This window comes from Narcine bancroftii, chromosome 3 (genome assembly GCF_036971445.1).
Source record: "Narcine bancroftii isolate sNarBan1 chromosome 3, sNarBan1.hap1, whole genome shotgun sequence".
In the NCBI taxonomy this organism is placed as follows: Eukaryota; Metazoa; Chordata; class Chondrichthyes; order Torpediniformes; family Narcinidae; genus Narcine; species Narcine bancroftii.
The window spans coordinates 219,790,597-219,816,423 of NC_091471.1; the positions used below are offsets into that span (position 1 = coordinate 219,790,597).

General features: G+C 41.0%; 1 protein-coding gene and 1 long non-coding RNA gene across 5 annotated transcripts in view; one reads left to right on the forward strand and one right to left on the reverse strand.

The window, feature by feature from the left end:
* The window catches only part of LOC138758139 (protein transport protein Sec24B-like), a 188,229-nt gene extending 162,628 nt beyond the window's left edge, over positions 1 to 25,601 (forward strand). For all 4 annotated transcript variants that reach the window (XM_069926651.1, XM_069926650.1, XM_069926652.1 and 1 more), the window contains 4 exons: positions 9,498 to 9,602; positions 15,817 to 15,909; positions 17,449 to 17,552; positions 23,182 to 25,601. In XM_069926651.1, coding sequence (XP_069782752.1) covers positions 9,498 to 9,602; positions 15,817 to 15,909; positions 17,449 to 17,552; positions 23,182 to 23,296 — 417 coding nt within the window. In that variant the 3' untranslated portion in view covers positions 23,297 to 25,601. The remainder of the gene's footprint in view (positions 1 to 9,497; positions 9,603 to 15,816; positions 15,910 to 17,448; positions 17,553 to 23,181) is intronic.
* LOC138758140 (uncharacterized) lies at positions 9,137 to 17,453 on the reverse strand. The gene is made up of 3 exons (XR_011354168.1): positions 17,397 to 17,453; positions 15,826 to 15,906; positions 9,137 to 9,348 (listed from the first exon to the last, which is right to left on the reverse strand). It is a non-coding gene; the product is annotated as an uncharacterized lncRNA (long non-coding RNA).
* Positions 25,602 to 25,827: the final 226 nt, after the last annotated feature.

Genomic DNA, 25,827 nt, shown 5'->3' on the forward strand with positions numbered 1-25,827 from the left:
GGAACCTTGACTTGTGTGAATAAAAAAGTGGCTTGTAGGAAGAAAGCAGAGAGTAGTAGTGGAAGGAACGTATTCTTCCTGGAGGTCAGTGACTAGTGGAGTGCCATAAGGATCTGTTTTGGGACCCTTACTCTTTGTGATTTTTATAAATGACCTGAATGAAGAGGCGGAAGGGTGGGTCAGTCAGTTTGCAGATGATACGAAAGATGGAGGAGTTGTGGATGGAGTTGAAGGTTGTCAAAGGTTACTAGAGGATATAGACAGGGTGGAGAGTTGGGCAGAAAAGAGGTAGATGGAATTTAATCTGGATAAAAATGAGGTGATGCATTTTGGAAGGAAAAATCATAAGTCTGAGTGCAGGGTTAATGCTTGGTTACTTAAGAGTGTGGATGAACAGAGGGGCCTTGGAATGAAAATCTGTACTTCCCTCAAGGTTCCCACACAGGTTGATAGGATAAATAGGAAGCCATATGGGATGCTGAGCATTAATAGGGGGATTGAATTCAGAGGTTATATTGCAACTCTACAAACCTCTGGTGAGACCACACTTAGAGTATTGTGTTCAGTTCTGGTCACCTCATTATAGGAAGGATGTGGAAGCTATGGAAAGTGTGCAGAGGAAATTTACCAGAATGTTGCCTGGATTGGGAAACAAGTCTTGAGGCAAGGTTAGCAGAGCTGGGACTTTTCTCTTTGGAGCAAAGAAGGATAAGAAGAGACTTGATAGAGGTCTGCAAGGTTATGAGAGCCATAGATAGGGTGGACAGCCAGCACCTATTTCTCAGGGCAAGATCAGCAAACACCAGAGGACATATGTACAAATTTAAGGGAGGGAAGTTTAGGAGAGACATCAGGGGTGAATCTTTTTACCCAGAGAGTTGTGGGTGCTTGGAATGCCTTGCCTGGGATGGTGGTGGAAGCTGAAATATATGATTTGGCACAAGTTTGAAGGCTGGAGGACCTATACTGTTCTATAATGTTCTATACTTGTAAGCCAGAGAACTCCCAAATATGTGAGCCTAACATCAGTGGTGGGAAAGTTACTGAGTGTGATTCTGAGAGACAGGATTTATTAGGTTTTGGAAATGCAAGGACTACTTAGAAAAAGCATGGTTTTATGTATGGAAAATAATGTCTCACAAATTTAAGTTTTTTTAGAAAGATGGCTGAGGTTTGACTAGAGCAGAGTGGTGGGCATCACCTATATTTGATGTTGTAGGCTAATCTAGAAGGTCACATTGCATGGGATGCAGAATTAGGTTTCCACTTCGATACAGAATTGGCTTGATGGCAGGAGTCAGAGGATGCTGGGTGGAGGGTTGTTTTTAAGATTGGAGGCCTGACACCAATGCTGTAGGGGTCACTGTTGGGCTCACTGTGTTTTGTCATCCATGTGAACAACTTGGATGATAATGTAGTTACCATGTCGGTAAATGTACGAACAACACCAGAATTGATGGAATAGTGGACAGTGAAGAACATTAATTGTGATTACGAGATCTAGGTCATATTTGTCATGAAAAATATATGGTGGCACTGCCAGAGCTGGTGCAATGTGAGGAGAGGAGACAATATGGACTGCTGGAGACTGGCTCCAGAATGGCTGAAGGGATACCAAGTCTCAGAAGCGGGATGTGAGAGGGTGCCAAGGACGGGAGGAGTTCCCAAAGGCCTTGAGTGCTGAAGGCTTCCTGATCATGTCTGAGGTTTGGATCTGGAGCTCAGGCTGTCTGTGACATCTGTATGGCTGCAAAGGCTTCAGGACCACTGGACACTCAGTGACTCTGAAGGGACTTCCTTTGCTTTTCTTTCTCTGACTGTAAGGGGTATTGGACAATTTCTGCTGATGGCAAATCTTTGTTTGCCTTATGGCAGACTAAGTATTACAATTTTGTGTAAAGTTACATCTGTTTTATTACATGACAATAAAAGAATCTTGAATCCAGGAGAGATGGCAAAGAATAGCAAATGGAATTTAAGTCAGACAGATGTGAAGCGTTGCATTTTGGTAAGTTAAACTCGGACAGGACATGCATAGCAGATGTGAAGGCACTGAAGAGTGTTAATAGAAAATGGCGATACAGAAAATAGTGGTGCAGAGGAAGTTTGGCACATCATTCTATAGGTGGGGACTTTTTCTTCTTGAGGTGTAGGAGACTGAGGGATGATATAGATGAATGTAAACATAATTTTGACAAGGCTGTTTGTGACAAGGTGAGTAAATTTGCTAATGACACAAAATTACCTGCCACGGTAAAGATATTTACCTGGGTCGGCAATGGGATCTAGATCAGATGGGGAAACTGGATTAAGGAATGGCAGATGCAGTTCAACTCTGAAGTATGAGATGCTGCATTTGGTAAAATGGAACAAGGGCAGAACTTGCTTCATTATCAACAGTGCCATCGAGAGTGTTGTCGAGCAGAGGGACCTAGGGGTGCAGGTACATTCTTCGTTAAAGATGGCAGCACAGGTAGGTGGAGTGAAGAGAACTTTTGGGACATTTGCCTTCATCATTTGGGTCATTTAATACCAGTGCTGAAACATCATGCTGAAATTGAACAAGATGTTAATGAGTCCAAACTTGGAATATTGCTCACTGTTTTAGTCATATTGAGGGGGAAAATATGGTGATGGTCTGTTCCCTCGAGTGGAAGTATCTAAGAAGAGAGAGCATAGTTAATGAGTGAAGGAGGTAGGATTTTGAAGGGACAATCCTTCACTCAGAAGGTAATGGGCATGTGGAGAAAGCTGCCAGACAAAGTGGTGGAGGCAGGTTAGTTAGTTTCCTTTAATAAACACTTGGATAACTGTATGAATTAAAACAATAGAACGCTAGAGCACAGAAAACAGGCCATTTGGCCCTTCTAGTCTGAGCCGACCATTATTCCACTAGTCCCATTGACCTGCTCCCATTCCATAACACTCTCTCATCATGTATCTATCCAATTTATTCTTAAAACTTAAGTTCAAGCCCGCATTCACCATTCCAGATTTCAGCTCATTTCACACTCCCACCACTCTCCGAATGAAGAATTTTCCCCTAATGTTTCCTCTAAGCCTTTCCCCTTTCAGCTTAAAACTATGTCTTCTTGTCTTTTTAATATATCTGCCAGGGGCCCTGCAATTTCTACACTAGTCTCGCTCAAGGTTCGAGGGAATATTATATCTGGCCCTGGAGATTTCACTACCTTTATTCGCTGAAAAGCAGCAAGAACCTCCTCCTCCTTAATCTCCATATGTTTTATGACATTTCTGTTTGTTTCCCTTCCTTCCTTATGCACTATTCCTCAATAAATATTGATGCAAAAAAAACTGTGTAAGATCTCCCCCATTACGTGAAGCTCCACACATAGTTGACCACTCTGATTCTCTAGGGTCCAGTTTTGTCCCTTACTATCCTTTTACTCTTAATATACTTGTAGAAACCCTTCGGGTTTACCTTCACATTATCTGCCATTGCAACCTTGTCTTTTTACCTTCCTGATTTGTTTCTTGAGTATTTTCTTGTATTTTCTGTACTCTTCCAGTACCTCATTAGCTCCTTGTTGCCTATACCTGCTATACATTTTCCTCTTTTTAACAAGTTCGCCAATATCCCTTGAAAACCAGGGTTCCCTATATTAGGAGCTCCCATTTTAGTAAAATGGGATTATCACTATGAGATAGTATAGACAGGAGGGACTGAATGGCCACAGTTAACATTTAACATTTCACACAAGTACCAAGCATAATACAAGACACAACCCAGCAAAAATTCAATACATTGGAAGAACTTGTCACAGTCTGTTCCAGATTTGATATATTTGCAAAAACATTGGGATTTTGCAATGGAGAACCATGCTGACTGCTGGAGAGAAAACAGCTTGTTGAAGCAGCTCTTGTGGTCAGCCATTTTTGTGGAATTCAGGGCAAAGCATATTCTGTGAATGACTGCTCCCGCTCCCTCTCCTAACTGTAATCCCCTAGGCGTAATAGCTTCCTTGAAACTCCTATCACACCTTCTGCCTCCAATTGGTCCAGAGTTTATCCAATTACTGCTCCAAAGCTTTTACACGGTTTCTCAGGAGCATCAGCTGGATGCACCTCACATTTGTCATCATCAGGGAAGCTATCGACTTCCCTAACAACCCACATCGTACAGGAGGACCATTCAACTGCCCTGGGCTCCATACCCACACTCTCCATCTCTCTATCTCACTCTGTCTATCCTACTCTCTCTATCACCACTACACTACCTCGCTTTGCCTAATGTGCTGGTTGTGTGGCTCCTGGGGGAGGTGAAAAACCAAAGTTAAAAAAAAACCTGCGGATAGTTTCAGGAAAAAACTTTGAAAGATTTTTTTCCCCGACTCCCCACTGAAAATAGTGATACACTATCAGCAATACTATTTCTAATATTATATAACAATTTAGACCAATAACAAAAAAAAATGTATCCTCCCATCGCCACTTTTCTCTCTGGGTCTCACTGGCCTGGACTTCTCTCCATGGCTGCCACTGCTTCAACCGAATCTCGCTAAGCCTGGGCTCTGTGCCGCTGCTCGCTGGGCTTCACCAGGCCTAGAATCCTCGTCGGGCCTCTTTGGCTGGGTTACTCACCAATCCTCTTACTCCTACTCCTCCTCCTGTGATTGGACCCTCTCCCTTGTGGAAATCACCTCTGCTCACTCCTCCCACTGTCCACTCACTGCCTTGCCGGGCCTCGCCAGAATTCCCCCCTCGACTCGCTGGAAATCCCATTTGAGATGTTTGCGATATCCAGAGTTCAAAGAGCCCTGTGAGATGATTGGAGGGCATAGGCCTAATGTGAGCAAATAGGTCTGAAGCAGGAGGACATGTTATTCAACCTGGACAAGCTGGTTTGTAGGCCTGTTTCCATGCTTTGAGACTCACTGACTCTGTGAGTGGCAAAGATAAAGTAAGGCATAGTATCTTTCCCTGGTTGTGGAGTTTTAAATGAGGGTGTATAGACTTAAGGTGAGAGTGGTAGGAGTTAAATGGGACAACCTTTTCACACTGAGGGTTTTTGAAATGAGCTGCCAATGGAAGTGGTGGAGACAGGTAAAAATGTAATGTTAAAAAGCAATTTAAAAGATACCTGAATTGGGGAGGTTTAGAGGGATGAGACCTAAATACTGGATGAGCAGCGATTATCCTGCTTTACCAAACAGGATTCATAGAGACCCACTGCTGGGTAGCTATTGGCTCCTGTTTTTCAGCATTCTGTCATGTCGTGCTTTTAAAACGAGGCGATGAGGAGTGTTCCAAAAATGAAAATGTAACAGTGATGCAATCTGCATGAAGGGAATGCTTTACAGAAGCATTTTAGTCATTGCTCTTAATCAGCAGGGAACCAACATGTTTAACATTTGTATGTTTTCCAATTTTAATTTTTAAAAATATTTTATTTAAAATTTTTGACCATACATGCAGTCAACCACAAAATTAAAAAAAATTAAAGAGTACAAAAATAACTTCAGCATTTACTCTATGATGGTTATAGCCCACTTCCCCCAAACCCCGCCCACCCAAGAAAGACCCCAAAGCAAAAGATGTAGATAGAGAAAAAGAAAAGTAAGAAAAAGATATAGAAATAGAAAAAAAAGAAAAAAGCATAATGAACTCCTGAAAAGTGCCGAATACCTCACGGATCATGTTCATATTCTATTTATTTTTCCTTTGGAGAAGATCAACACAGGTCTCGAGGGTTAGGAGGAAGCACATCTAAAGATTTACACCTGAGATTTGTAAATATGGTCACCAGACTTGTTAAAATATGTTGTACTTATTTCTTAAGTTATAAGTAATCTTCTCAAGGGGAATACAGCTATGCATCTCTGCATTCCAAGATGCCATACCATGATGCGAATCGGACTTCCATGCAACTGCTATACATTTTCTGGCCACTGCCAATGCAATTTTAACAAACTCTGTTTGATGTTTAGGTCTTCACTAATTTTTTTTTAAATTCTTTTTATTCTTGCAAAATATTGATGTTTTATTTCATCACTGGTTAGACAAATTATGGGGCAGTGCAAAACTTAGGCAGTTAATATTCTTTCTTGCAAGTCTTATTTCAGTTATGCTTATTATAGACGTGCAAAATGTATCTTCATATTCTCAAGTTTTAAATAATGGAAATAAAATCAGAATATTTTCATACATTTCTTACTGACATGTTGGGAATATATTTTATTTTTAAAATTTCACCATGAAATTTTGATTTGTGCCCTGCCTCCAAATGAGGATTTGACGATTATGAAGAAACATGATGCAGAGAATAATTTATATTATGTATTTGTTCAATTTTCGTCATAGTTCTGATTTATTGACAGAGTACATACATGAAATCACATACAACTCTGAGATTCTTTTTCTTGTGGGCATGGCAGAATTACAATTATTGGTAGTGTGACAGAGTATATAGAGGTGTTTGGGAGATAAGTTGGGAAAGTTTGTTAGAGCAGGTCACACGCAAACACTTTAAAACACAGAATTTTTGCAGGAGCTTTGCGAGAGTGCTCAGACTCATGGTGGACAGTCATTTGCAAAAAGGGCAAGAAATGTAACAGCAGGGAGTAGCAGCTTTGTCTGGAAAACAGAACTGACTGGAAGGTCATGTGATCTTAGCAGGCAGAGAGCAAAACAAAAAAACAGGCTTTGCTCTCAGAGTTGAGCGAGCGAGAGAGAGGAGAGATACAGACAACGGTTCCAGAGGGACAAGCTGCCAAGCTTTGGAAGACGACCTGGTCAAAGGAGAGGACTGGCTGGAATAGGTGAAACAAAAAGGAACTCTGTGGTGAGCTGAAAGAAAGAGGTTAATCATCTGGAGAACCCTGAAGGGAGCAAGTTTCATCAGCAAGATACTGGATTAGCTGGTTAAAAAGGAATCAGTTGTGGATATCCTGGAACAAGAAAAATTCTCTCTCTGAAAACCAACAAGAACCCTTCTGAGCGGTAACTATTTACCTGTTAAGCACCAAAGCCTGGTGAACTTTATTAATCTTAACTTCGGTGCACAGTATACGCATTTCCTGCAACCATTGAGATTGGACTGTGAACCAAAGAACTTTGCTGAACTTACACACACAAGTGTGCTTATCATTAGAAGGGTGTTAAATAGGTTAAGTGAGTCAACAGAGGTAAATTAAAGTTTGATTCTATTTTCATGTTCAAAAATAATTAAAAGCAACTTTTGTTTAAGTAACCCTTTGTCGTGGAGCATAGCTATTGCTGCTGGGTTTTGGGGTCCTCTGGACTCGTAACAATAGTACAAAAATAAATTGTACACCATGTAAACAAATAAAAGAACTGTAAATGAATGTAAACAAACTGACTATGCAATACAAAGCGAACAAAGAAAATCAATCAATAAAGTACACAAGCAAGAGTCCTCAAATGAGTTGCTGATTGAGTTTGTTGTTGAGGAGACTGCTCGTGATGGGTAGCAGCTGTTCCCGAACCTGGTGGTGTGAGACTTGTGGCACCGATACCTCTTTCCTGATGATAGCAGCAAGAACACAGTGTGTGCTGGGTGGTATGTTTTGAATAGTGGAACATTTAAAATGTTTAGATTTTTTAAAACATTTAAAATTCCATACATGCAGTAACTATATATTATAATAATACAGGTATTAAAAAAACAAAATTGATGATATACATGATGGTTTTCACCTCACCCCAGAAAACCCCTGACATCTCGTGCTGGCCACCCCAGCCCTGACATCCTGCGCTGGCCACTCCAGCGCTGACGTCCTGCGCTGGGGGACTGTCAGGCAGCAGGGACTGCTAGACACCTGAAAGCTGCGAGCCGCTTTGCCTGGTGTTGCTTTCAGATGCAACAGGGGATTCTCTGAGCTAGAGATTATACCTATCCGAGGAGGGTTAGCTAAGTGCTCCTCCTGGCTGGGTTCTCCACTTTCAGGTGGCATCCCGACAGCCCCATTGGGGTAGAATAGGCGGCTTTACAGTCAGGTATTCTGGCTACCTGAATGTGGCTATCACGTTCAGAGGAGAATCCTGCAGGTCCTGAAGGATATTGGTACAATTTTAATCCCATTATTTGAGTATATGGCTGCCAAATTTGCAAAAACAGATAATACTTATTCCTTAAATTATAAGTAATTTTTTTCTAAAGGAATACAACTTGGAATGTCAGCATGCCGCCTTGACATAGTCAAGATTTCTAAGTAATTGCAATACATTCCTTGCTAACACTAACTTACATTCCAATTGATAGATTGATAACTTTAATTTAGATCTTGTACCTTCAATATTTCCTAATAAAAATAAATCAGAGCTTTGAGGAAAAACATTCCCTGTAAGTTGTTCCAAAAAGTTATGTAAGGAACCCAAAAGGGCCTTACATTAGGACAAGACCACGTTGAGTGTTGTAAGGTAAAACATCATGAGATGGGAATGTGTAAGGAGTTACCCTGTACAGGGCTGTAACAAGATGTGAATGCATCCTTGTACTTACAAGATAAGAGAGACATTGATGGATTGAGAGGCAGGAAGCTAGCAGGGAAAGGATAGCAACAGTTTTAGTCATTGGACAAGTAATGATATGATGATGTTCTAAGCATGTATCCAAGGGTATAAAAAATCACCATTTTGCTGATAACGGCAGAATGCATTCTCCGACTAACATTGTTAGTCGCAAGTGTTACAATCCGGTAATAAAGAACAAAGAACCCTGATTTCGACTCAGTCTGGTGTTTGTCTCACTCATTCATGAACAAAGCAGACCTAACAGTGTATAAAAGATCCTATATCTTCACCACACCTAAAACATTCGTCTGATATATCTGATTTCAATCTATTCAACTTTTATGGTGTAAGATATAGTTGATGTAAAAAATTATATTGAACTAATCTATATCTTACATTAAATAGTATTAATCATGCAATCCCTTCATAAATTCTCCCATGTTTGTTGATCAATTATAATATTTAAGTCTGTTTCCAAAATGTTCAGATTTTGTACCAGCACCAAGTCAGTTTAAAAAAAAACGGTAACATTTATATCTAAGCAACAAGCTGCCAGGGCTAATCCAAATATCTAGTCCAGGAACCAACACCATGACTCAATTCAGAAATTTCAAAATAGTGCAACTTTTAGACCTTGTTTAATTATTTTAAGGGAGTAGCATAATGTTACAGCAAGTGAAGCTGCTATCCCAGAGTGCCAGAGACCTGGCTTCCATCCCAACCTCTGCTGTCTCCATGGAGTTTGCATATCCTTCCTGTGACCATTTGAGTTTCCACTCTCATCCCAAAGACATGTGGGTTGTTGCTAAATTGATCACTGTAAATTGCCCCAAGTATGTAAATGAGTGGTAGAATCTAAAAAGAGAATGAAATGGAATGGATATTAGATTTATGTAAAACGGTGGTAATAGCATAGATGAGGGGCCAAAGGCCTGTTTGTGCTCTATCTGTCTGTTACTCAATGACTAATAAGTTATTTTTAATTTATTTTTGTGTTTTGGTAGGGTTCCATCACTGTTGGTGACAAAACTATTCCTCAGCCGCCTATTATACAACTTTCTGCAGAAAATCTGTCACAAGATGGTGCTTTCTTGATGGATTGTTTTTCTGTAAGTAGCTTGTATGTGACAAATTCAGATTTGCAAGTTTAACGGTTTGCTGAACAGGTTCCAAGTTTGCTCCATTTTAAGAAGGTATGACTAATTTGTGCCCCATAAAGGTTTGCCAAAACTTCCTTAATTAATCTTAAAATTGTGCAAAAACCTCAAAACTGAAAATAGAATATTAGGACTGAGCAAGAAATTTTCAACCACAATAATTTTCAAATCAATGAGTTTATATACATTGCAAGATAGACAATAGCAATGATATTAGCACTTAACCATTGTCGTAGAACAGTAAGCACAGGAACATGCCCTTTAGCCACATAAAGGTGCCTAAGATGATGCCAAATCAAGCTAAAACTGTGCTAGATATCCCTCCATCCCCTTCATATTCGTGTGTTTGTCCAGAAGCCTCTTAAATGTTTTAATTGTATCTGCTTCCATCACTCCAGACACCCATACATTTTTTTTTGTTAAAACAAAATGCTGGAAAAGCTCAGCAGGAAAACAGTGAACTATATATAGCAAAGATAAAGATACATAATCAACTTTTCAAGCTTGAGCCCTTTACAACAGTGGTTCTCAAGCTTTTTCTTTCCAATCACATACCACCTTAAGTATTCCCTATGCCATAGGTTCTCTGTGATTAGTAAAGGATTGTTTAAGATGGCATGTGGATAGAAAGAAAAAGTTTGAAAACCACTGTTTGTACCTAATTGATTCTATATGTGCACGGTTTCATAATTCCAAAGGAAATGACCCAATGACAATTTTTCTCAAGCAAAATATTTCAATAACAATTGGGTCTAGAGCAGTGATTCTCGACTTTCCCTTCCCACCCACACACCACCTTAAACAATCCCTTACTAGTCACAGAGCACTGAAGACATAGGGATTAATTAAAGTGGTATGTGACTGGAAAGATAAAGGTTAAGAACGACTGCTTTCCAAGGTATGGAAAAATGTCACCAGGAGCCCAAACAAAATGATAGGGGTGGGGGGGGGGGGAGAAGCATGGTCCCAAAGGCAGAAGATGATAGGTGGATGAGGGGGTGAGGGCGTAGCAGCAAGCAGGGGAAGGATCGCTCCTGCCACCCCCCCCCCCCCCCTCCGGCACCTTCTCCTGTGGCTGCAGGAAGTGGCACACCAGTGGCCACAATTTGTGAACCCAGATAGTCTTTTCAAGCGAAGCAACACTTCACTTGTTTATCCACTAGAGTTATCTACTGGATCCGATGCTCTCTTTGTGGACTTCTCTACTTCAGAGAGATTGGACACAGACTGGGAGATCGCTTCGCTGAGTACCTTCTCTCTGTCCACATCAGTGACTGGGATCTCCTAGTGGCCAACCATTTCAATTCTGCATCCACTCCTATACTGACAAGTTGTTCATGGCTCAATGTACTATTCCATCTAGACTACCTGTAAATTGGAGAAATAACACTTGATTTTCCATCTGAGCACTCTCCAACTGGATGGTATTAACATCAACTTCTTCGGTTTCTGCTAACCTACTCTCCATTCTCCCTCCTTTCCCTTTCCCTTTCTCTCAGCTCCCCACCCCCTTCCCTTTCCATTCATTGAGCCAACCCTCCTCTTCCCACTGCTTGCTGCTGTGCCCTCCTGTCTTTGGGTTCGTGCTCCTACCCCATCCCTCCACCTATGCCATTTTGTTTGGGTGCCTGTCGACATTTTTCGATACATTGATGAAGGGCTGAAGCTAGAAAGGTTGGTTACATATCTTTATCTTTGTTATGTAAAATACACTGTTGTCCTGCTGAGTTTCTCCAGCTGTGTGTTTTTACTTCAGTTTGCAGACTTTCATGTTTTACTCTCTGTGTAAAAATATTTTCCCCGGCATGACTACTTTAAGCTTCCTCACTCTCACCTTAAACACATGTCCTCTTGTGTGTGAAGCTTTTACCCTGGGGAAAAAATTCTGGATTTCCACCCAATCAATGTCTCTCATGATTTTATATCCCTCTGTTAGATCTTCCTTAAGCTTCCTATGTCCCAGACAAAACAACCCAAGTATGACTAACCTCCCCCCCATAACTAATACCCTCTAAACCAGACAACCTAGTGGTTAACCTCTTCTGCACTCTTTCCAAAGCTTCCACATCTTTCCTTTTGAGGGGCAACCAGAATTGCACACTGTCTTCCAAGAGCAGCCTAAGCCAAGTTGTATGTAGCTCCAACATGACTTCCTTACTCAATGCCCCGTCAAGTAAAGCCCACCCTGCCATGAATTGATGCTGAGTTTTTTGCTGTTAGTTAAATTATTCCAATGTTTTTTGAATAATAAGCTCACAGTCTTGTAGTTGGTTTTCATTTGGCTCCCATCCTTTTTGAATAAGAATATCACACTGATACTTTTTCTTCTTTTTGCTAATGTTCCAGAATCTAATCTTTTTTGGAAGGTTACAATAAATGCTTGATCTTTATTTGCAGCCATCTTTTGGATGAAAATCGTCAGATGAAGGGGACTTATAATCCTTTAACCCCCATCAGTACGGTTAATGCTAATTCTCCAGCAATAATGACTGTATGTGATTCCTCCCTGTATTTTCTTTGGAATTAATGGGATGTTTGTACCTTCTACCATTAGAAAAAAAGATGAAAAATTCTGCCATTTTCCCTCTATGATAGATCAAAATGGGTTAAATTTAGACTTAATGATTTACAATGATATAAAAATATTTCCCTCAACTTATTCTCATAGTGGTCTACATTCACTTTAAACTCTTCTTTTTAATGTACTTCTCAATACTCTGGCAGACACTTTTTATAGTTTTGATCCTCATTGTATTTTTTCTTCTTGATTTTCTTTTAAATCGTTAGGTCTAAATTTAACCCAGTCTTTGGGTGTTTTCTCCCAACTCTCCACAGCTTTATTGGTCAACTTCATCTCATCAACTTTATTTCATTTTGGAATTGTTCTTCCATGTTGGGATATAATGTTGCCCGCAGTTGTGAATTATCTCCTGTGAGTGCCTGTCTGTGTCTTCCTTGATGGTCTATTTGCCCAGTTCACTTCAGCTCTATCCTCACTGTTTTGTCATTCCCCTTATATTAAATTCAAGAAACTTAAAAAAAATATTTGTTTCAGACCCAAGTTTTCACTCCTCAGCTACTGCTGAATTCTGTCATGCTCTGATTGTTATGTCCTGGAGAACCTTTTACTGATAGATCCTTTATGAAAGATGCCCTATTACATATAACCAGAACCAAGATACTTATTCCCTTACTGCATCCGCAATGTGTTATTCTGGAAACTATCCTGAGTACAATTATTCACACAACTACCATTACCAATTCAATTAAACCAATCTCCATGCTGATTAAGGTCACCCAAGATAAAGTCCACCATATGTCTGTGTCCTTATTGGTTTTCTTTTTTAGCAAGCCATCATTTTTTATTTGCATTTATCTTTCAATTATTTTCAAAGAGCCTTGTTTTATGTTAAATAACAAAGCTTTCAGGCCAAACACTGAATGAGGACACAAGAACTCGAGATCATAAGAAATAGAAGAATCTTATGTTTTTTTTAAGTCATCTTTTAGTTCAGCACTGCTTGTGCAAAAATCTTATCAACACCGTCAAAAACACTGAGTGACAGCCTTGTGAACTTGTGAAAGTTAATATTCAGGTTGAGAAAGTGATTTTAAAAAATCAATTGGTGTATTGATATTTATTGCAAGAGGATTTTTATCCTAGATATTTGCAATCCTCAGGGTGAAAGGTTTCCTCTCACTTCAGTCCAGAATGGCTGATGCCTCAGCCAGGAGAATCTTTGAGTCTATATTTATCCGATCAAGCTTCTTAAGAACTCTGTATACTTAACTAAGATTATCTTTCAATTTTCTGAGCTCTTTGGGGAATTGGATAAATCTTCAGGTAATAAATCCACAGTCTCATGAACCAATCCTTCACTCCACCTTCCCTGAGATAGGGAGTCCTCAATATCTCCACACAGCCAGTCTGGATCTTTTTTGTTTGGATTGGGCAGTTTTTTTCACCTTGTATTTGAACTTTTTTCAATAAAAACCAATATACCACTTACCTGTATCCAGATGTTAACTTTCAATGATAAAGGTTCAAATGCACTTATCTGATCACTAACAACCTTCAATGTCATTCTTTTCTATTTTTTCTATAGAAGCTAATGTCTTCAGTTTTCTGCACTTCTTTTCCCATCTCCCACCTCCTTGCCCATTCACAACATGACACAGTCCATCTGAAGCTGCTCTGTACCCTCCACACACCCCACACTGTTACCGTGTCTTTTTACAATGCCCTCCATAATGTTTGGGAAAAAAACTTTTTTCCTTTATTTGCCCCTGGGCTCCACAGTTTTCAATTTGTAATCAAACAATTCACATGTGATTAAAGTTCACATTCCAGATTTTATTCAAGGTTATTGGTTAGAGCACTAGTCTTGTAAATCAGAGGTCACAAGTTCATTTCTCACTGGGGCCTCATTTCTGTGAGGGGCGCTGGACAAAGTGGCCACTCTCTGTCTTCCTTATGGTACCTTTATAGACATTTTGGTTTGACCATGTGGAAATTACAACACTTTTTCTACATAGTCCCTTCATTTCAGGGTACTATAATGTTTGGGAAATTTGGCTTCACGGGTGTCTGTGAGTACTTGGGTATGTTTAATTGCTTCATTGGTGTAGTTATAAGAGAGCTAAGCTTGCTTCTAAGCTTTTGATCAACTTTGTAGTCTGCAGTTGACATTTATCAATGAGAACCATAATTGTGCCAGTGAAAGTCAAAGAAGCCATTGTGAGGCTGAGAAACAAGAATAAAACGAGAAGAGCCATCGCCCAAACCTTAGAATTACCAGACCAACTCTTTGGAACATTGTTAAGAAGAAGAGTGTATTGGTGAGCTCAGCATTGGCGAAGGTATTCCAAGGAAGACCTCCACTACTGGAGGTAGAGAATTATCATAATGAAGAAAAATCCCCAAATGTATGTCTGACAGATCAGAAACACTCTACAGGAGGTGGTTGTGGATATGTCAATAACTACTGTCTATAGAAGACTTCATGAACTCATACAGAGGCACCCCTCCATGCTTTGCTCTTCACATCACTTTGATACAGTTAATTTTGGTCTCATCTGTCCAGAATACCTTTTTCCAGAATTTGAAGGCTCTTTTAAATACTCCTTGGCAAACTGTAATTTGGCCATCCTTTCTGTGGCGAACTAGTGGTTTGCATCTTGCAGTATAGCCTCTGTATTTCTTTTCATGAAGTCTTCTGCAGACAGTGGTCATTGACACATCCACACCTGCCTCCTGAAGAGTGTTTCTGATCTGTTGAACAGACTTCTGGGGATTTTTCTTCATTATGATGAGAATTCTTCTGTCATCGGCAGTGGAGATCTTCCTTGAAATACCAGTCCCTTTGTGATTACTGAGCTCACCAGTACGCACTTTCTTCTTAATGATGTTCCAAACTGTTGATTTTGGGAATCCTAAGGTTTGGGCAATGTCTCTGTTTTATTCTTGTTTTACAGCCTCGTATGACTTTCATTGGCACAACTTTGGTCCTCGAGTTGAAAAATGGCAACTACAGACTCCAAAGGTGATCAAAAACATATAAGCAAGCCTCGGTCTCTTATACCTACACCAATGAAGCAGTTAAACATACCTGAGTACTCATAAACCCATGTGAAGCCAAATGTCCCAAACATTATGGTGCCCTAAAATGAGGGGACAATGTATAAAAAGTGCTATAATTTCGAAATGTCCCAAACATTATGGAGGGCACTGTACCTGATCTTCTTATTCAAATATGAACAGCTGCGGCCCATGCACTTCACTAATCATAATTTCCCAACACAAAAATTACCCGTGTATTTATTTCCACAACAGTGTGTAACCACTTGTTGCTCTGCAGTCTAATAATTTGCCTGATGCCTTATTGAGGACTTCGGAAAATCAAAATATATCTCATCAACTGGGTCTTCCTTATCTGTTCTGCTAGTTACAAAAAAGGACCTTGGTCAAACAGTGAATCCCCCTTCGTCAATCTATGTTAACCCTTCCCAGTCCCATCATTTTTCTGAGAGGTCTGTTTGCACTTATTTTCCCGAAGTGCAAGGACATTTTGAACAACAGTTTTTATTTGTTCAAAAATTATATGAATTCATACTTGAGCAAATCTCCATTCACACCAATCACCAGTTTTTCAATCTATCATTCTAGGTTATGTACCTCTGGATTGGCAAAAATTGCACCAACAGCTTTAGCAATGAAGTGCTTGGATTTTCTAATTGGGATTCTGTTCCACAAAACCTGGTAAGACAATAGAGGAAAAGAAGCTTATGAAAAAGAGTTAGTGTAATCTGTACATTCTTGATTGTTCTAAAATATATGGATTATAAAACAGCTTTTGCTTACAATTAATTAAAGGTAATTTTATCACCAACTTAGTTTTTCTTCCCTAAATCCTCGAGTCTTCGTTTTCCCATGTTGTATATCACATAGCGTGAATGTGATCCTAAATATTATAGGGCCAAAATTTCCAACTTTCCTCAGAATAAAGTTCATTCTTACCTGAATTTAGACAATAAGAGTTACCCACAGAATGGGCTTAATCTCTCGTGACAAAGTCCAACATGTCAACAGAAAGTTTTGTGACATGGAGTTAAAGAAGCTTCATAACCTCACATCTTGGTTCAGCCTGAATTGTCAAAGTAGTGAAATACTGTTTTTCAATGTGTCAACTTTCAGAATTTCCAGATTTCTGCTTTGTTCAGAAATCCATAGGCAAGTGCTATATGGTTAGTGTAACGCTGTCACAGGGCTAGCGATCAGGACCAGGGTTCGAATCCCGCACTCTATGTAGGGACCTATGTTTTCCCCGTGTTTGCATGGGTTTTCCCCAGGGACTCTGCTTTCCTCCCACAGTTCAAACTGTACCAGGGGTTGTAGGTTAGTTAGGTGTAATTGGGCGGTGCAGGCTTGTGGGCCAAAATGACCTGTTACTGTGCTGTATATCTAAATTTTAAATTTTGATATAATTCAAGCCATTTCCCAATAACACATAGTGAAAAGCTAGTTTACTTCTGCATTTCACAGGAAATTCAGTCACAGCAGATTCTTGTCACTCGATTCCATCTCCAGTATATGATGGAAAGATTAGCATTCAAATTGACGGAATAAGTACAGTGTAGTACCAGAATTGAGTCCAAACAAGCAAAAGACATGGTGTCATTGGCAAATTTGTAGATAGTATTGGAATTGTGCCTGGCCACACAGTCATGGGTGTATAATGAGAAAAGCATTAGGCTAAGCACGCATCCTTGAGGTAGTGAATGCTGTGAAAATGAAACAAACTTTCTTCTTGTCCATGGATTCCATCTACATCTCATGCTGCCTAGCACACAGTAGTAATGTTAACATACACGAGCTAATATTACTAAAGGGCAATAACACCTTGGATACACTCTCCTCTCCCTCATCCCTCAGGGGCAACAGGCAAAGACAGTTTTTCACTGCAGCCATCAGTCTCCTTCAAGAACCCATAAGCATGCAGCCCTTTATTGATGATAATTGATCTTTTCTTTATGTTGTAATCCTATACTCTGTAGCTGCTCTCTTTACACAGTTTTATGAATGTTAGCGGTGACCTGTTAGTCTGCTCCTAGTAGAACCCTTCTTACTGAACAGTACTGGATATTTTGCTACAAATAAACTTAAAAACTTAGCTCAATATTAGCAACCGTAAAATTTCCTTCATTTTAAGAATGAGTACACATTAAAAGCAATTTGTCTATATGTACCATAAGTCATATTTTTTTCTTGTTTCTCCTACTTCCTGATTTCATGGAAAAGGATCGACTACCGGAATTGAATACGCTGTTATCTCGGAGGGTTACCAGTTTTGTTTCCTGGCTTCAAGATAGCAGACCGTTTCTGTCGATCCTTCGTGTTGTGAAGTGAGTATAGGCATTTGGTTGATTTAAAGGATATTTGAATAAAATTGTTAGCAAATGCACTCAAGTTCAGATGATGAAAGTCTTGAACTCCATATACTCCATCATTCGGGAATGTCATTGCCACTTCAGTAATACAACTTCAAGCTAAGCCTGAAACTAATTAATTGTCCAGTGTTGAGCTACTCTCCATGGAAGCTAAGAGCCCTCTTCAGTTTTTCTTTTATCTGTATTTGTATGGGTGAGATATACATCCTCGAACTTTGGGTGTTTTCTTTAATTTACACAGTTGTCCGTACTTGATAGAGTGGTTCTTGGAAATTGTACATTTACCTCTGTTTGTTACTGAATGTTCACATCTTCAGCTCTGCACAGGCTTAATTAAGTGGTGGTACTTTCCATTTGTGCAGTTATTTACTCCTGTTTCCTGGCCTGTGCTCATGGTCTGTTTGATACCACAGGCTTCCCAACTCACAAACTGGGAAATCTGCCTGCTGAGCCTGTGCCAAACAAGTCATTATGTGATTCTATTGAATGAACTGAAATATATGTTATTTCAGGGAAGGTGTCTGTGTCCTGATTTTGTTCATAGATTTTATTTCTGTATATATTTAATGGTTTTGACTGGATATCAGTGACGGTCACAAACATTGCATATCAGTGACAGCTTTGGAGCACGATCTTACAGCTGTCAAAATCATTCTGTGCAAAACCAGTCATGTGCCAGAAGAGGCCTTGTTGTGCACAGGGCCGCAGGCATATGCTAAGAGTCGCAAAAGACCCAGTCATGAGCCCAGGACCACACAGCGTGATCCAAAGTCAGCCTATCATGGAGTTTTCAGAAAATATAACCTGTGTTTTTAACTTAAACAAAAAAATTTGCATTCACCGTGATTGTAGTTTACACATAAATGCTGGAGAAACTCAGCAAGACACGCAGCATTCTTTATGGAGCAAAGATGGGTGTTCCTGCTGGATAACAGTGACTATCCGATATGATACTCAGTGGCTCTCTGATATGTTGTCATGTTTAACTTTAGAAGAGATCAGATGCTCTACCAATGTAATGGGTTTGAATTTTTTTAATTTATGGGATCCTTTTATCAACTACTTTCATAATTTATAAGATTAATCAGATATTGTTTTGTGGTTTTCGTCCTCTCTATAAGGTAGTTATATGCCACTACCTACAACTTCGGAAAGGAAGGGGGTAGATTTTGTAGAATAGTAATATCTTTTTTTGTCTTTTTCGATTAGCCATCTTATATTTGTTTGTGTGTAGTATATGTTTTTGTCTTTCTTCTTATCTGTTTGTGGTGTGCTATCAATAACTCCAAAGACTAGAAGTTACCTGACTGATGGGCTTTTATTACCATAAACAGAAGGCACGCCTCATGTTGCTGACCCAAGACCAGAACTTGTTCTGGGGAGGGGTTATGGCATTGCTGCCTTTATTAGAGAAATCAAGGGGAAGGAACCACAGGTACAGTCAGCAAGGGGCGGGATAGGCATACACGTACAAACAGTATTAACAGTGGTTCCACCTCATTCACCCCCTCCCTCTTTTTATAAAGGAAGTTCGGAAGGGTGAAGTGGATTCAATGTCCATCACAAATTCAGTCTGTCCGATGTTCTTGTCTACATTTGTGACCATTGTAGCACCAGCTGTGGCTCAGCTGTTTATTCCTGGACTGTCCGGTGACTGAACTGAGACAGTTGGGTCGGGGGCTGGGGTCAGATGACATGGTATGTGGTGGATATTGTGGGGGGTGGATGTACTGGTTCGTCAACCAGAGTCCCAGGATCTCCTGCATGCACCAAGTCCCGGAGAGACAAGGTGTCATCGCGCCTATCCGGGTACGCCACTTAGGCATATTGGGGATTGGTGTGGAGGAGGTGGACCCTCTTGACCGCAGGTCGGACTTATGGCTTCTCACATGCTTCCAGAGCAGGACTGGCCCTGGGAACGTCAACCAGGATGGCAGGATGGTCCCCAGCATAGACTTCCTAGGGAAGGGAAACAACATTTCATGAGAGGTGGCATTGGTGATGATGCACAGGAGGGATCTGATCACGTGGAGCGCTTTGGGGAGGACCTCTTGGTGTGGGAGACAGGCAGGCCTTTCAACCTTAGAGCAAGGAGAACAGCTTTCCAGATAGTGTGTCTCCCTTTCCACCTGGTTGTTCCATTAGTGGTCCTGCTTGCGGCTATACCTTTGGCCAGCAAATATTGGCACAGTTCGTCGCTATAAATATAATAGGGGTCTCCAAACAGGGTGAAGAGTTTGTGCAAGGCTTTGATGACAGTGGCAGCGGTCATGTCTGGGTAGGGAATGACAAACTGAAAACGTGAGTACTCACAATGATGTTGAGGAAGTGCGCGTTACGGTTTAAAGAGGGCAGGAGCCCCTTGGAATCAATGCGCAAGTGCTCAAAGGTATGGGTGGTCTTAATCAGGTGCAACCTGTCCAACTGGTAGAAGTGTGGTTTGAATTCCACACAGACCTGGCAGGACCTGGTCATTGCCCTGATGTCCTCAACCGAATAGAGGAGGTTGCGGGCTTTGATGAAATGGTAGAACCTAGTGATCCTGGGGTGGCAGAGGTCGGCATGGAGAGCTGGTAAACAGTCTATGTGTGCACTGGTGCAAGTCCCTCAGGACAGGGCATCTGAGGGCTCGTTGAGCTTTCCAGGCCAGTACAAGATATACTTGTAAGTGGAGAGTTCAATTCTCCACCTCAGAATCTTGTCATTCTTGATTTTACTCCACTGCTGGTTATTGAATATAAAAGCGACTGCATGTTGGTCATTCTGCAGGTACCTCCTCAACGATGGCCTGGGCCTACTCCTCAATGGAGGAGTGCTGGATCTCAGGGCCTTGGAGGGTGCTGGAGAAAAATGCTATGGGTCTTCTCACCAGGTTAAATGTGGTGGCCAGGGCAAAGTCAGACGCATCACTCTCCACCTGGAACAGAGTGGATTTGTCCACAGCATGTATTGCGGCCTTGGCAATATCGCCTTTGATGAGGTTGAGGGTCTCCTAGGACTCTGCCGACAGGGGAAAGGAGGTGGCTTTTACAAGGGGGCGGATATGATGTGATGTGCAGAAAACATATATATCTTTATTGTAGGTGAGATTAAGGGTTTTGGCTGTCTCAAGGAATTTCCAGAGGTTGGCATCATGGTCCTGCAGATCATGGCTGTAGATAGTGACATTGTCAAGGTAGGATAATGTGACCAGCAGCCCGTCCTCGTCCACCACTCGGTCCATCTCCCTCTGGAAGATGGAGAGTCCATTAGTGACCACGAGTGGGACCCTCAGAAAGAGGTAGAGGCGGCCATCCACCTTGAACACAGTTTTCTGGCGATCCTCCGGATGGATAGGGAGCTGGTGATATGCCAAATTTCAGTCATTGATGGAAAATACCCGATATTGGGCGATTTGGTTCACCGTGTCGGCTATGTGGGGGAGGGAGTATGCATCCAGTTGCATGAACCTGTTAATGCAACTGTAGTTGATAACCATTCAGTGGTTTTCCTCACTTTTAACCACCACTACCTGGCTCCCCAGGGGCTGGTACTGGGTTCAGTGATCTCCTCGGTCAGGAACCATCTCACCTTTGATTTGATAAAGGCCCTGTCCCCAGTGCTGTACCGCCTGCTCTTGGTGGTGATGGGCTTTCATTTGGGGTGAGGTTGGCGAAAAGAGGTGGGGGGGTGGGGGATCTGCAGATCACACATGGTGGGCAGATTATGGGTTGCTGGTTGGGCAAGTTTGGAGGGGAGGGCAGACTGTTTATAGACTGTGAGGGGGGGGAAAATGGTGCCCATTATATGCCATGGGGATGCTCTTAAGGTGGCACTAAAAATCCAACTCCAGTAGTACGGGTGCGCAGAGCTGTGGCATCTGCCGTGCACGGTCAGCATCACCATGCGACGCAGTTGCTGCAGATCTCTGCCGAGTGGGCTTGAAGATTCTGGCCTCACAGCAAGGGAGTAACGTTGCACCGTGCCAGGGTGGATGAAATTCTCCATGCTTCCACTATCGAACAGACAGCCTAATTTGCACCTATTTATCTCTAAGTCCATCATCGAGCTGATGAGGGCCATCTTGATTGAGTGTGACCAAAGCCAGTCTTACATGTTGTACTGCCTCGTGGTCTGGTAAGATGGTGCCCTCCAAGATGGCGGCCCCCATGGTACACACGCAGTGCTGTTGTTCATTGGAAGTCCTTCATCCAAGGTGGCAGCTGCCTACACACGGCGCTGCTCAGATTAGAAGGTTACCTAGATTTACATACCTTTGCTTAGTGTCCTTTCTTCCCGTAGCTGGAACAGATCATGTCCTTTATTGGGCAATGCTTCCTGCGGTGCTTCTGCTGGCTGCAGAAGTAGCACTTTGGGTATTCGGGGGTGGCATCAGTCAAGTCGGAGTGTGGAGTGATCTGCGATCCTGGGTCCCAAGATGGTAGCGGCTGCACACCCCATGTGGCAGCTGAGTTATCAGATGAGAAAGACTGCACATTGCAGAGGGCTACTTCCAGGGTTTTAGCCAGTTGATAGCTTTCTGCAATTGCAGCTCACCCTGTTCTTGTAGTCGCTGGATGCCATCTCGTAGCTAGAAGCTACACAAGCATCTCGGATCAACTCCTCTGTGTACTCTTCTGCTGATACGGCCTTGAAGTCGCAGGCCCATTCAGGGTCTTGCAGGACCCGAAGGTAATCCTCAATTGACTCCCTGGGTTGTTGCATGGCTAGGATGTGCCTGGCGTAGATTTCGTTCACCTGGGCCAATGAATATCTTGCAGTCTCTGACCATCGGGTAAAAGCGGTGCCCGACCCATGAGAACAGTAAGTCCAGCTTGATTGCATCAGATTATACGATCTCGGAAAAAGATTGAAGCAGGGCAGCCAGAGTTTGAACTTGTCGGATGCTTCTGGTGATTGAAGGTCAATTTCTAGCCTCTCTAGTCTAATTGTCTATTGCAAAAAAAATTATGGTAATAAAATTGATGCGTTATCAATAACACCAAAGACTAGAAGTTACCTGACTGATAGGCTTTTATTACCATAAACTGACGGCACATCTCACGTTACTGACCTGAGACCCGAGCTTATTGTGGGGGAGGGGTTATGGCGTTGCCACCTTTATTAGGGGAAATTAAAGGAGAGGAACAACCGGTTCAATCAGCAAGGAGTGGGCCAGTCATGCACATACAAACAGTATTAACAGTGATTCCTCCAGTTTGTTAAAGAACTTTGTTTATATATAATAGTTTTTTTTCGACATACAATCGCTACACCTGTATATTCCATTTTTACATGCTTACATATTATTATTGAAACCAAACTATTGAAAGAGCAAAGATAAAGATACATAACCAACGTTTTGGGGTTGAGCCCTTCAATGAGATATAAGCTAAAAGCAAACAGGCGGCTGCCTAAAATGGTGAAATACCTTGATGAAGAACTCAGGACCAAAACGTTGGTTACATATCTATCTCTGCTACGTATTGAACGCTGCGTGGCTTGCTGAGTTTCTCCAGCAATTTTGTGTAAATATGTCTTTAATTGATGTTCAAATTGTGGTTATTAGAATTTAATATTCTGAATGTTTGTTAAAAATCAACAGGGACGATGCTCCTTTCAAAGCAAATTTTTTTCAGAGGTTCGTGGAGGACAGAGCAGAATTTGCATTATCTTATTATGAGTTTCTTCTTCATATTCAGCAGCACATCTCCAAATAATAGTCACATGTCATGAACTGGGCTTATTGTTTCTCATGGAGAGGGTTGAATAGTACTGTAATCTGGGATACGGATTTTGCATTGAGCTATAATCGTATATTTTCCAACAGTGTTTCAGTCCTCTTGAGTTTTGCATTGACACTGGAAATGTGAAAAGCAGGTCAACTAAATTTGCAAACCTGCAGAATAAATTCTTAAAGTTACAACACTGTAATGGATCTGTCTGTTTCACAATAAAGATTAAAATACCATTGTCAGCTCATAATAATGGCAGTAAAGAATGGGCATGAATGTTTTATTCCAGATGGAACAAAAGCATAGAGGCCTTGTTGTCTCATACAGTAATTGAATGATTTATTTCCATGTATAAGCCCCTTTTTACAGTTTTGTTAACTTTAATCCTATCAATTTTCCTCGATGTAATGTATCGGTGTATCAATGTATATGTGGGGTTTTTTTCCATTTGAGTTGGCAGTGTGTTGTGGTAACAGAAAATGTAAGAATTTCTACTGAATGGCTAACAAATGCAGTCTGCATTAAGATCACTTGCCGGATTGTTGAATGCGGAATTGAAATGCACATTATAAAATTCAACGTGTGCAGGTATGCCCCGCTTCACGAAACTAGAGCGTTCCTACGGAACCTTTCATAACTGAAATGGTATAAAGTGAAGACGTGATTACCATCTGATTTCTATAAGAATATTTTTGAGCGTTTCAGGACCAAAAGATTAACCCAACAAATCATGCCAAATAACACACAAAAACTAAAATAACACTAATAGTAAAAGCAGGAATGATATGATAAATACACAACCTATATAAAGTAGAAATAATGTTTTTACAGTGTAGTTTCACTTACCAAATCAACAAGACATAGAGTTTTGACAGCCCTGCACTGTGACTGCCCCGTCGGCCGCCCTGTGACTGCCCCGCCAACTGCACGCTGACAGCCCTGCCGGCCATCCTGTGACAGCCCTGTCGGCCACACGCTGACAGGCCCACTGGCTCTCCTGTGATAGCTCCGTTGGCCGCACACTGACAGTCCCATCAGCCACACACTGACAGATACACTGGCCATCCTGTGACAGCCTCGCCAGCCGCGCGCTGACAGTCTGCCGGCCATGCGCTGACAGCCCCACTGGCCATCCTGTGACAACACTGCTGGCCACGCACTGACGGTCCCACCAACCACGTACTGACAGCCCTGCCGGCCACTTTTTCATAAAATCCAACACAGGTTTCTTTGAAAAAAATGAATTTGCATAAAGTGAGTATTCGTAAAGCAGGGCATAACTGTATATAAAGATATCTGATATGTACAAGAAATATCAACCAGTTTTTTGGATTAAAAGGGAAAAATAAATTTTGTGCAACAGTGTTTGAATGTTTGCTGATCAAATTGCTTCTGGCCCATTCAAGGCTTAAGGATCTGAATGCAGATAGTTTGTGATGCCACACAGCAAGGGCACTGTGAATTATTAATAATTTTTCTTTTTGTAATTTTGTTTTGGACCTATTTGTGGAATTAAAATATTTCAATTTTTTCCTTTGTTTATGTTTAAAGCTTGTGTGACTTGGTCTGATGTAATGGGTAGGTCACATTAAAATTACTTCCTTATACAATCAACTCAACATTGTGGTTGGTTTATGCCTCGAGAAACAAAAAAGATTTAATCTGTCTGTTCTGTGCTGAAGTGAATGTACAGGATGTAAAGGCAGGTTAGAACATTGACTTATGAATAAATAACTTCCTGAACTTCAAACTGCAAGATGTGGTGTTTCCCACGACCAAAATCAAACCAATGGTTAATTGCAGCATCCACCCGATATATAATATCTATTTTTGCATTAGAAAAAAGACTAGGAAGTGCATGAGTAAAATAATCTTGCAGTTGTTCCAAGTCCATAAATGATACATTACATTTAGGTGAGGAATAAGTCCAAAATGTATGTAGAATAAGGCAGCTCCATTAGAATCCGACTCGTCAAGTTAAATCGGTTTTTCAATAGAGGAAATGACAATGAGAAGCAGCTCTTGAAAAATGAAATTATTGAATGAAATTTGTAATTCAATAATTTTAAAGATTTCCAATGTCTCTTCTCAGCAGGATTCAAAGGCATGAGTTCTTATTCAATAGACATTAGAATAGGTGTCTATTAATGGAACACGAGTTACCCAGGAATGAAGTGTATAAGGGGAGTTAGTACACTACTATGGTCAAGATCATTGCTGCTGAGTAATGAAAAAACATACAAATCCATGGCTTGTAATTGGTCAGAATAAAATCTATAAACATTAACAAGTATTGTTATTTGTCTACATTATTTACAACCTCTCCATTATGTTCCTGTCTCATACCTTTATGTTTACTTTCATTTATTCATCTGGAATTGTATTCTGATGCACATTACGTTAATAGACTGATGTTACAAGATATTTCTTGGTATTTAAATAGTTTCAAAAACATTTGGAGTTTGGCTTCAAGTGTATTTTTGAAATGGGCCACTGGAAGTCATCATTCTAACAAG